This window comes from Ctenopharyngodon idella, chromosome 5, assembly GCF_019924925.1.
Source record: "Ctenopharyngodon idella isolate HZGC_01 chromosome 5, HZGC01, whole genome shotgun sequence".
NCBI lineage: Eukaryota > Metazoa > Chordata > Actinopteri > Cypriniformes > Xenocyprididae > Ctenopharyngodon > Ctenopharyngodon idella.
The window spans coordinates 4,127,624-4,139,897 of NC_067224.1; the positions used below are offsets into that span (position 1 = coordinate 4,127,624).

Consider the following 12,274-nt stretch of genomic DNA (forward strand, 5'->3'; position numbering starts at 1 on the left):
TTTGACCAGGAACGCCACATGTGTAACAAGGTGGGGGGGAAAATCCCCAAAAAGTAAAAAAATTATTCCACAAATTTTCCCTGTGTGAGCAAAGTTAGTAAGTTTTAGTCTAATGTGATAACATTAACTAACATTTTTGGCATAAAGAAACTCCGGGCCAAAATGACTCTAACACAACATGAGGGTTAATTCAGTGACATGACTATGACTTCATTTACCATCGAAGGTCAAGTTGAGCTCATTACATCATGTGATAGAGGGCTCAGCTTTACGGAGCACTACACAATTCTATTTTGTATTTTTACTAACAGTGTAGTCAATGTTATATTTAATAAACATTTCTCATCAAGTTCATTTTTTAAGTATTTATACATTTATTCCAAAATAATAACTATAAGAACACAGATTCAACAGACGAGCTACTGTAGCTCAAATTGCTCAAGAAGTTAATGCTGGTTCTGATAGAAAGGTGTCAGAATACACAGAACATCACAGTTTGTTGCGTATGGGGCTGCATAGCTGCAGACCAGTCAGGGTGCCCATGCTGACCCCTGTCCACCGCCGAAAGCGCCAACGGTGGGCACGTGAACATCAGAACTGGACCACGGAGCAATGGAAGAAGGTGGCCTGGTCTGATGAATCACATTTTCTTTTACATCACGTGGATGGCCAGGTGCGTGTGTGTCGCTTTCCTGGGGAACACACGGCACCAGGATGCACTATGGGAAGAAGGCAAGCCGGCGGAGGCAGTGTGATGCTTTGGGCCAATGTTCTGCTGGGATACCTTGGGTCGTGCCATCCATGTAGATGTTACTTTGACACGTACCACCTACCTAAGCATTGCTGCAGACCATGTACACCCTTTCATGGAAACGGTATTCCTTGGTGGCTGTGGCCTCTTTCAGCAGGATAATGTGCTCTGCCACAAAGCAAAAATGGTTCAGGAATGGTTTGAGGAGCACAACAACGAGTTTGAGGTGTTGACTTGACCTCCACATTCCCCAGATCTCAATCCAATCAAGCATCTGTGGGATGTGCTGAACAAACAAGTCTGATCCATGGAGGCTCCACCTCACAACTTACAGGACTTAAAGGATCTGTTGCTAACATCTTGGTGCCAGATACCACAGCACACCTTCAGGGGTCTAGTGGAGTCCATGCCTCGACGGGTCAGGGCTGTTTTGGCAGCAAAAGGGGGACCAACACAATATTAGGAAGGTGGTCATAATGTTATGCCTAATCAGTGTATATTTTATTTAACTGATGTTCAGATGCTCTTTTAATAGTGAACTTGTTTTTGGATCATCAGTAATCAAAGCTTGGTAAACACTGCAGGTGTCATGATCAACCTTTCATGTCATTTCATTTTTAATTAGTCTTCCCAACACCTTAGTCCTTCCTTCCATAGTCTCATGCAACTTTGCCTATTCATTCTTTAGCGCCCGTATGAAGCACTGCAAATGATGTAGAGTCAGTTTCCCTATACTCTCAAACTATATATATATATATATATATATATATATATATACTCCTGAGACCCAAGCATAGACTTTTGTCCATTGTAGTGGATGTTCTGTTTTAGCAAATTTCTCTGACACCGTACGTATCACAGTTTAAAGTCTGGATGTCCTGCAAAGAGGCTTGTTCGAGATGGATTGGCCGATCGGCGTGTGACATCAAAGTAACGTGAGAGCGATTGGAGTGCAAACGACTCCTTATGCTTTTGAATCGCTCTTGCAGTACTTTGTTGTCATACGCCAATCGGTCTGCGTAGCGCTGATGCACCTGAACAAGCCTAAGAACAGATTCAGGGCTTTTCAGAGATACCTCATGTTTGGAGGTTTCACCAGGACAACAACTTCTCCTTGGTCTTTAAATCTGACATGGATCAAGTTTACCACTCTTATGGAAATATAATATTTTGTAATTATCGTTTAAATTCACTAATTTTCAAATTGTCATAAATCATCATCTCAGGAAATTATGGTTTCATATCAGGAATATAACTTTCTGTTGAGAAACAAGACATCGATACTGTAGTGGACACCAGGACTTAAAGCATGTAAATCAGGCATTTTGGAAGACACAACAAATGAATGGGGAAAGAAAATTATATATCAATATTGCCTATGAAATATTAGGTATTCTTATGAAAATGTTGCCAATTATTACTCCCATTTTTACACTTCTTTTTTCTTTACATGTTGCTCCAAGAACACAATATGCAAATTAGATACAGTGTATTGATGCATTGTATAGAATGGGAAAACCCATTTATGATTTTCAAATGCTTTTTTTGTTTGAAATCAAAGTTTGTAATGTTGTGATTCACTTCGTAGCTGGCTGGTTTGTTTCATGGATTTAAGAAAAAAAAATTACTTTAGGGAAAATATTCCGGAGCCAAGGCAGCTGAAAAAGTGGGCGGGCACTGTTGCACTCTATGCTGCTTGGCCAATCAAATTCAAGAACTGTTGCATAAATAAGAACATTCTTTGTTTTCTACTGTTTTGTTCATTTAACTCAGTATCCCTTTTATGTTTTCTTTAGGAATATTCAGCATTCAACCAAACACTGTGTGGCACTGTAAATTACTTTCATGGGCCGTGGTTTCCTCAATCCATCACATAATGAACAGGAGAGGAATTTACTGGAGGAAGGAGCGAAAAGATCAACAGATCCGCAAATAAACCCGTACATGATCAGCAATGTGGGTAGACTGGGGAGCTTCTTCACCACTCAAGAATGTGTTGGTCCTTCTGACACTTTGCGTATCTGTTCATTCCATTCACTAAAGGAAGTGCATTTTATTTTATTTTAATTTTTTTTGACTGAAGAGGGAATTGACGAAACTAGTGTAAATTCCAAGATTTGCTGCCCTGCCAACATCTACCTTGCTCCATGAAGGCCGCATTAGAATCCAACTGAAGCAATGAGGTTTCATCTGAAGTTTTACTTGCATTACCTGGTTCTATTGGGTTTCAGCTGTGTAATTTCTACCTATGGCCCATATCAGAGGGCCCAGAAGACAGGTGACATACTGCTGGGGGGGCTTTTCCCAATACACTTTGGGGTGGCCTCCAAAGACCAGGATCTTGCAGCAAGGCCAGAGTCAACTGAGTGTGTCAGGTATAAACACAACACGATCAGCTTCTCCAAATGTGGTTTTCAAGTTTAACTGACCTTTGGTAATTAACACATTACTCTGATGACTAACTCTAACTATACAGTGTTTATAAATTCAGTTTTTTCCAGCATAGATCTGTTTTTGTATACTTAGTCAATTTAATGAGTTAGGTAGTTTGTCACACAATTGTGAGTTTTGTGTATTTAGGAAAATATTTATTTTCCAAGTACACACCATACAAATGCCACTTTTAAGAACTTAAATCAGCATAGCAAGCCATATTTAATATGAGGTAAATGAAAACAAAGATATTCAGTCTGTTCAATAGGTTGTACTAAGCTAACCGACTTAACTAGTTTTTGTTACCTTAAATACACCAAGTATACAAATAAGTAAAATCTAATAAACTTATTGTATGTCTATCTCACAGCCTTGTTTTCTTTGTCAAATTAAATGTTTAGTCAATTCTAGGTCCATTCCTTATTGTTTAACTTGTCTGAAATGTAAAATGTAAATGAAAAATATGACCCAAAGTGTGAGTCCTTATAGAACTACACTTTCTTTTTTTCAGATATAACTTTCGTGGATTCCGTTGGCTACAATCTATGATCTTTGCTATAGAGGAGATCAACAACAGCTCTACTCTTCTTCCAAACATCACACTTGGCTACCGCATATTTGACACATGCAACACTGTTTCGAAGGCCCTAGAGGCGTCGCTAAGCTTTGTTGCACAGAATAAGATTGATTCACTCAACTTGGATGAGTTCTGTAACTGCACAGGGAACATCCCATCAACCATTGCAGTGGTTGGAGCATCTGGATCTGCAGTGTCTACAGCAGTGGCTGATCTAGTGGGCCTCTTCTACATTCCTCAGGTTGTTTTGCAATTTTAACATCTCTAAGTGTTTAATTAGAGTAGTTTCTGTGGAAAAATAGAAAAGATTTTAGAGACATCCGTTGCATTACACTCAGTGTTCGAACTATACCGTGGACTTCGGGGGAGCCCACTTGTTTTTTTTTTTGTTTTTTTTTTTTTTTTATTATATAATTTTTGTTTCGTGCGCTTGCGCGTGCCTCAAAAGAAGACTTATGACTTAGAAAAATACATAACAGCTACAAATGTATGCACCACTTGCTTTATGCAAGCACTATATAGGATAAATCACTATTCAGGATTTACCCTATTATACTTTATCAACACGAATTGGTAGGTGAAACAACAAACAGTCGCCCACAAATAGTCTATAAACAAAGCATCAGGCTGTCTTTGAGTTCATATGAACAACGGTGAAAGTTTTTGTCAGGCTACAGAGGAATACCATAATTCCTCCGTTCAATTAAGCCTAAGACATCGAGAGTCACGCAGACCTATAACAACCCAGCCACACGGAATAACATCCCTTACCTTAACATAAAATTGACCACAAACTCCAGTGTTTATATTTTTTCTACGAATCTTTGAGTTAACATGTACTAAACATGAGTGGAATTTGCACCGCAGCACCCCCACAACTTGATGCTCATGACAAGAATGGCATGTATTTTCTTTATTGAAGTAAATTAGGTTTAAATCGCCGTCATGCATGAATGAATGATATTTTTGCAATTTTACACATAATCACAATGATCACATTACACAAAACTGAAATTGCATTTCAAAATAGCACATTGTCAATATTTTTTAAGACCCCCCAAAATTTCACAAATCACGTTTTCAGGGGAGCCCATGTCTTATTAAGGGGAGCCGAGCTCCCCCTAGCTCCCCCGTAGTTCGCACCCTGATTACACTCATCCGGATTACCTTTAAATGGGACCTATTATGCCCCTTTTCACAAGATGTAATATAAGTCTCTGGTGTCCCCAGAATACCCCACAGATCATTATTTTGTCAAATTTGCCCCTATTTGTGTGTAAACAAAAACACACAGTTTTTTTTGTGTGTCCCTTTAAATGAAAATGAGCTGATGCTCCTGGCCCCCTTTCCAGAAGAGGGCGGAGCTTTAACAGCTCACACTTCAACAACAAAGCTGGAGAATCTCACACAGCCAAAATGAGGATTGTCAGTAACGGTGTTCAGCCTTACATTGTTCAAACCGGAGTCGACACTGATGGAGAGACTCAGGAAGAAGTTAAAACTTTTAGAATGCAACTAGACGTTTCTGAATAGTCAGTGGATAAATTTATGTAGTTGCTGTGGAATTAAGTTGATTCAACTCATCGACTAGCATGTGCCGTCATGTTTTTGTGCAAATCCAGCATTGAACTGGCCCTCATTTGTGAAGCAGTCCAGCGTAAAAGGATTTGTGCAAATATATAACACTTTACCGACTTTCTTTGGCACATTTCTTTCATAAATGAAATTCAACCACGGTGTCCTCAGTGGCTCAGATGTAAAGACCCTATGGAAACTCTCATGTTCATTGGTACATCCAATAACAGAACATTTGTAATGGTTTATTTTTTGGCACAGACATTGTATATCACCAGCTGCTACAGCAAGTAAACAGAAATGGCGGACTCTCTCAGGGCGGTATCTATGCTAACAGAGCAGATCATCGCCAGTCATGGGCAGGGCTTCCCTACTCTTGCGTAAGAGTAGGGGAAATCTGGAACCGCGTGTTTGGAGAGACTGTTTATGATTTATGGGGATTATAAAGAAAAGAGTGGGTGGATTTTTACCATTATAGGTTGGTTGTTAACACACACTGTGGACACATATCTGTGTTCAAACGCCTTATAAAAGTGAATTTTGCATAATATGTCCCCTTTAAGAAATGCTTTAAAGGGATAGTTTACCCAAATTAAAATTCTGTCATCACTTACTCACCATCTAGTTGTTCCAAACCTGTATGAATTTCTTTCTTCTGCTGAATGCAAAATAAGATATTTTGAAAAATATAGGTAGCCAAACAGTTGATTGGCCCATTGACTTCAATAGTACTTTTTTCCATACTCAGTGGGGTCCAACAGCTTTGGAGCATTTGAAATATAGCATATGATCCATACATACTACTATTTTTTTGTAGCTTGAAAGGTATGGTCACTATGAACTGTCATTTTATAAATTATATTTTTCTTATAACTGTCCCTCTCAACTCTACTGTCTTTCAGATCAGCTATGCTTCATCCAGTCGACTTTTGAGCAACAAGAATCAGTACAAATCCTTCATGAGAACTATCCCTACAGATGAGTATCAGGCTATTGCTATGGCTGCCATCATTGACCACTTCCAGTGGAACTGGGTAATTGCTATCGCCTCTGATGATGAATATGGCCGTCCGGGTATTGAAAAGTTTGAAAATGAAATGTTTCATAGGGACATCTGCATCGATCTCAATGTTTTAATTTCACAATACATTGATGAAGCTGAGATTCGCCGTCTGGCAGACCGCATTGAAAACTCAACCGCCAGGGTCATTGCTGTGTTTGCTAGTGGACCAGATATTGAGCCACTTATTAAAGAGATGGTGAGGCGAAATGTCACAGACCGCGTCTGGTTGGCGAGTGAGGCATGGGCCAGCTCTAGCCTGGTTGCCAAGCCAGAGTACCTTGATGTCATGGGTGGAACGATTGGCTTTGCACTGAGGGCTGGGAACATACCTGGCTTTAAAGAATTCTTACAGCAAGTCCATCCAAAGAAGTCCAGCCATAATGAATTTGTGAGGGAATTTTGGGAAGAGACTTTTAACTGCTACCTAGAAGATAGTCCAAGGAATGAGGAAAGTGAAAATGGCAGTACAAGTTTCAGACCACTGTGCACTGGTGAAGAGGACATTGCAAGTGTAGAGACACCGTACCTGGACTACACGCACCTAAGGATTTCTTACAATGTGTACGTGGCTGTTTATGCCATAGCACAGGCACTTCAGGACATACTTACCTGCACACCTGGAAAAGGATTGTTTGCTAATGGCTCTTGTGCAGACATTAGGAAAGTTGAAGCATGGCAGGTGAGTTAATTACCATACTACATATATATTTCTAAGCTGCACAAGAATTTCCTGTTGCAGTATTCAAGAAATTTCCCCTCTGCTCTTCTCAATTCTAAGAAAGTTTCACAAAAGCATAATAATATTCACATGCCTCTCTCCTTTTTTAATTCTAAAAGGTTCTGAAACAACTGAGACACCTCAACTTCATAAACAGCATGGGGGAGAGGGTGCGTTTTGACAACGGCAGTGAGCTCTCAGCAAATTATACCATTATAAACTGGCATCGATCTCCTGAGGATGGGTCTGTTGTATTTAAGGAAGTTGGTTATTACAGCATACATAACAAGAACGGGGCCAAACTTTCCATTGACAAGACAAAAATACTGTGGAACGGCCATCTTACTGAGGTGAGTAAGCATAAAACATACAGTACCCAAATTTCTTGGCACTTAGATTAGAGCAAATTTTATGTATTTATCCTAGCTTTTATTAAAGTGATAGTTCACCCAAAGATTAAAGGGTTAGTTCACCCAAAAATGAAAATAATGTCATTAATTACTCACCCTCATGTCGTTCTACACCCGTAAGACCTTCATTCATCTTCGGAACGCAAATGAAGATATTTTTGATTAAATCCGATGGCTCAGTGAGGCCTGCATTCAAAGCAATGACATTTCCTCTCTCAAGATCCATAAAGGTACTAAAAACATATTTAAAACAGTTCATGTGAGTTCAGTGGTTCTACCTTAATATTATAAAACGACGATAATACTTTTTGTGCACCAAAAAAACAAAATAACGATTTTTCAACAATATAGTGATGGGTCGATTTCACAACACTGCTTCAGAGCTTTACGAATCAAATCAGTGACTCGGATCTCCTATCAAACGGCTAAACTGTTGAAATCAAGTGACTTTGGGGACCTCCGAGTCACTGATTCGATTCGTAAAGCTCCGAAGCAGTGTTGTGAAATCGGCCCATCATTATATTAAACGTTCATAAAGAGATCATAAAAGAAATCCATATGAATCCAGTAGTTTAATCAAAGGCTTCTGAAGAGACACGGTCACTTTAGCAGGGCTTTAGCAGAGCACATAGAGCACTTAAATTTGATAAACAGAAGCTCAGTCTTGACATGCGAGAACCGATGAGGTTCATTCTTGCGTGTCATGCCAACACATTTAAGCTTCCTCAAGAAACAATGAGGTTTGTTTTCACGCATCAAGCAAGTTTGGTTGAGCTTCCATTTACCATATTTGATGTGCTTTATTTATGTTAGCTGAATTTTTGGGTGAACTAACCCTTTAACTAATGGCTGACCCAAAGGATCCTTGTCCAATCACTTACAGCAGCAGATGTGACTTGTTGTATTACACAAGACAATACATTGTTTCTCTTTTCTCTGCTAGGTACCATTTTCCAACTGTAGCGAGGAGTGTGAACCTGGAACCAGAAAAGGAATTATTGATGGCAAACCCACATGCTGCTTTGAGTGTACAGAGTGTTCAGATGGGGAGTACAGTGATCATAAAGGTTAGCAAATTAGAACAGTTAACTTTTTTCTGGTGGAAGCAACAATGGTGAAAAGAGACAGTATCAAAGTATACAAACTTGAGCCAAGACCTTAAGCAGGGGTGTTCAGTCCTGTTCTTGAAGGACCACCTTCCAGCAGAGTATATTTCTAGCCCTTAATTAATTAAACACACCTAAACCAGTTAATCAAGGTCTTTAGACAGAGCTTCTTCACAAGACAGAGCCTTGAGGGTTAGCGAAAAAAAAGTTTTTGAATAGATGTCAATGGAGGAGAGGCTTCAGTATACTGAATAAACTGTTTTTATGAGGAAACAGGTTATCACTTAAAGGGGACCTATTATGCCCCTTTTTACAAAATAAGTCTTTAGAATAAATAAGATTTAAAAAAAAAAGTCTTTGATGTCCCCAGAATGTGTATGTGAAGTTTTAGCTCAAATTACCCTACAGATAATTTTTTATAACATGTTAAATTTGCCACATTTTTTGGCAATTTTGGGTCTGTCCCTTTAAATGCAAAAAGAGGGTGGAGCTTCAAGAGCTCATGCTCTGGCATACCGGCAACAACAAAACAGGACAATCTCACGCACTGAAAATGTCAGAAACTGTAGCCTTCTAAATGAGACAGCATCTGCTTTAGGATCTCTAGAATCTAGTGATGTTTGATTCTTGAATGAATTGTTCTTTGAAGTCAGTAATTGGTCGAGCCAGTTCATGGAATCGAACTTTAGTTCCGGGTTGATGACTCACATCGAAGTATCATGCACGCTTCTTGCGTAGCACTGAATGAGCATGTGCAGATGGCTTATTAAATCAAAGAACCAGTTTGAAATTAACGAACCCTCAAAAAAAACGTTGACAGCTGGAACCTGCTCATTTGGTTCTTTTTGATTAGGTTTGTTGAATTGTTAATTTCAAACTGGTTCTTTGGTTTAATAAACCGTATGGACATGCTCATTGGCTCATTCGGTGCTGCGCAAGGAGTGAGCATGCTACTTTGGATGTGTGTCTTACCTCATGAAACCGGATCTAAAATTCGATTCAGTCCGATTCTGTGAACTGACTCAACCAGTTATCGGCTTAAAAGAACGATTAATTCAAGAATTGAACATCACTACTAGAAAAGTTCTGGCAGGTGTGTTGGAGCTAAATTCTGCAGGAGGACTCCTGGAGGGCTACCATCCTGCAGAGTTTAGTTCCAACCCTAATCAAACACACCTGAACCAGCTAATCAAGGTGTTCAGGATTACTTGAAAATTACAGGCATGTTAAACCAGGGCTGGAACCAAAGTCTGCAGGATGGTAGCTCTCCAGGAGCAGAAATGGCTACCACTGTTCTTCATTTATTATTCGTAGTTATAGTTAATTTGATCAATTGATAATGACATTTTTAGGCGCTGTTTACATGACACCGTTTTAACTCAAAATGGAAATCTTTTTATGCATTTTGGCCATTCATTTATATGTTATTTTGGGGGCCTGAAAATGCAAACTTTTGAAAATGGGTTTCAAAGTGCAAATCGTTAAAAATTATACCATTATTGTCTCAGTGTAAACTACAAAAACACAAATTTGTGAAAACGGTGACGTCATGCGCATGCGTATTACATGTTCAGTCTATAGGCGCTTAGAGTTTCTTTACAAAGTGACCGCCAACTATTGGCCTGGCATGAATAATACAGTCTTTTTTCATCGTTTTCGCGGATCCGTGTGAACGGGGATACTTTAGGCCAGTGTTTCTCAACCACATTCCTGGAGGTCCACCAACACTGCACATTTTGCATGTCTCCTTAATTAAACACACCTGATTAGGGTTATCAGCTCATTAGTAGTGACTCAAAGATCTAAAATGGGTGTGTCAGACAAAGGAGACATGCAAAATGTGCAGTGTTGGTGGGCCTCCAGGAATGTGGTTGAGAACCACTGCTTTAGGCAATGTTGATGTCTGTATGTGAAAAGTGCAAAGGAAAATCTGTTTTTAGTACACCGTTGTCATGTAAACTTACCCTTAAAATCAAAAGTTGTATCAGTTAACATTAATGCACTTTGAATTAACATGAACAAACAATGAATAACTACATTTTATTTACCAGCATTAACAAAGATTAATAAATGTAAAGATTATACTCCTCATTATTAACTGAAACATGTTAAAAAAACAAAACAATAAAAATGTTTGCTCTTTTCTCCACAGATGCCAGTGTTTGCTCTAAATGCCCAAACAACTCCTGGTCTAACGGCAATCACACTTCCTGCTTTCTGAAGGAGATTGAGTATCTGTCCTGGACCGAACCTTTTGGGATCGCTTTGGCCTTATTTGCAGTGCTTGGGGTTCTGTTAACAGCTTTTGTGTTGGGTGTTTTTGTGCAATTCCGTGATACTCCAGTTGTGAAAGCATCCAACCGAGAGCTGTCATTTCTTTTGCTGTTCTCACTTATCTGTTGTTTCTCTAGCTCTCTTATTTTCATAGGCGAACCACAGGACTGGACATGCCGTGTACGGCAACCAGCCTTTGGAATCAGCTTTGTGTTATGCATCTCTTGCATTCTGGTTAAAACCAATCGTGTCCTACTGGTGTTTGAAGCCAAAATCCCCACCAGTCTCCACCGTAAATGGTGGGGACTGAACCTGCAGTTCTTACTAGTGTTCCTGTTCACATTTGTGCAAGTGATGATCTGCGTGGTTTGGTTGTACAATGCTCCACCAGGGAGTTACAAGAACTATGACATTGATGAGATCATCTTTATCACCTGTAATGAGGGCTCCATGATGGCGTTGGGATTCCTCATTGGCTACACATGCCTGCTGGCTGCCATCTGTTTCTTCTTTGCATTCAAGTCTCGGAAACTTCCTGAAAACTTCACAGAGGCCAAGTTCATAACATTTAGTATGCTAATTTTTTTCATTGTTTGGATCTCCTTCATCCCTGCATACTTCAGCACGTATGGCAAATTTGTCTCAGCGGTTGAGGTCATTGCCATTCTGGCTTCCAGCTTCAGTTTGCTAGCCTGCATCTTTTTCAACAAGGTGTACATCATTCTCTTAAAACCATCCAGGAACACAATTGAGGAGGTTCGCTGTAGCACAGCAGCTCATTCGTTCAAAGCAGCAGCGAAGGCGACGCTACGGCACAGCTCTGCCTCCAGAAAGAGGTCAGGCAGTGTGGGTGGGTCCTCTGCCTCCTCGCCCTCTTCATCAATCAGCCTGAAGACCAATGGGAATGAGTCCCCCTCTACACGCAGACATAGTCAAAAACCAAGGGTGAGCTTTGGAAGTGGAACAGTCAGTCTCTCCTTGAGCTTTGAGGAAGCTAGAAAGAACTCGGTGAAATGATTAACATGAACTTTTGGATAAAGAATATGGCTGGTATTGTAATCAGCGGTGGTATCACAATAGTCGTATCAGGCTCCAAAAGTCATTTTCTCCAAGGTCATTTTCGGTAATCAACCTCCACTAAATGTGAAAACAGCCAGAACCCCTCCCAGTCTTCAGGCATGGACTAATCTCTGTCAACAATACTTGGACCTGCCATAACTCACTGACACAAAAGAGACATTTGCGTGCAAGCCATTTGTTGACCACAGCAGTCTTTCATAGGCACTTTTTACGTCACTCTTTTTAAGGTGTCTGCTAAATGTCTCACATGTAACACAGAAGCAGATAAATAAAACAAAAACACTTGA

The 12,274-nt window shown here is 39.8% G+C and overlaps 1 protein-coding gene across 1 annotated transcript; it reads left to right on the forward strand.

The window, feature by feature from the left end:
- The first annotated feature begins 2,523 nt into the window (after positions 1 to 2,523).
- Positions 2,524 to 12,274, forward strand: casr (calcium-sensing receptor). The gene is made up of 6 exons (XM_051894334.1): positions 2,524 to 3,126; positions 3,696 to 4,002; positions 6,239 to 7,078; positions 7,237 to 7,467; positions 8,471 to 8,594; positions 10,786 to 12,274. Exons 1-6 carry the CDS (start codon positions 2,930 to 2,932, stop codon positions 11,922 to 11,924), a joined length of 2,838 nt encoding a protein of 945 aa, XP_051750294.1. The 5' UTR covers positions 2,524 to 2,929; the 3' UTR covers positions 11,925 to 12,274.

What these genes read in the sequence shown, in the direction of transcription:
- casr (XM_051894334.1), top strand. Translation starts at nt 2,930, where the DNA reads ATGAGGTTTCATCTGAAGTTTTACTTGCATTACCTGGTTCTATTGGGT. An exon ending in GGAAAGTTGAAGCATGGCAG is followed by an intron (nt 7,079 to 7,236) that starts GTGAGTTAATTA and finishes TAATTCTAAAAG; the next exon opens with GTTCTGAAACAACTGAGACA. An exon ending in GGAGTACAGTGATCATAAAG is followed by an intron (nt 8,595 to 10,785) that starts GTTAGCAAATTA and finishes TTTTCTCCACAG; the next exon opens with ATGCCAGTGTTTGCTCTAAA.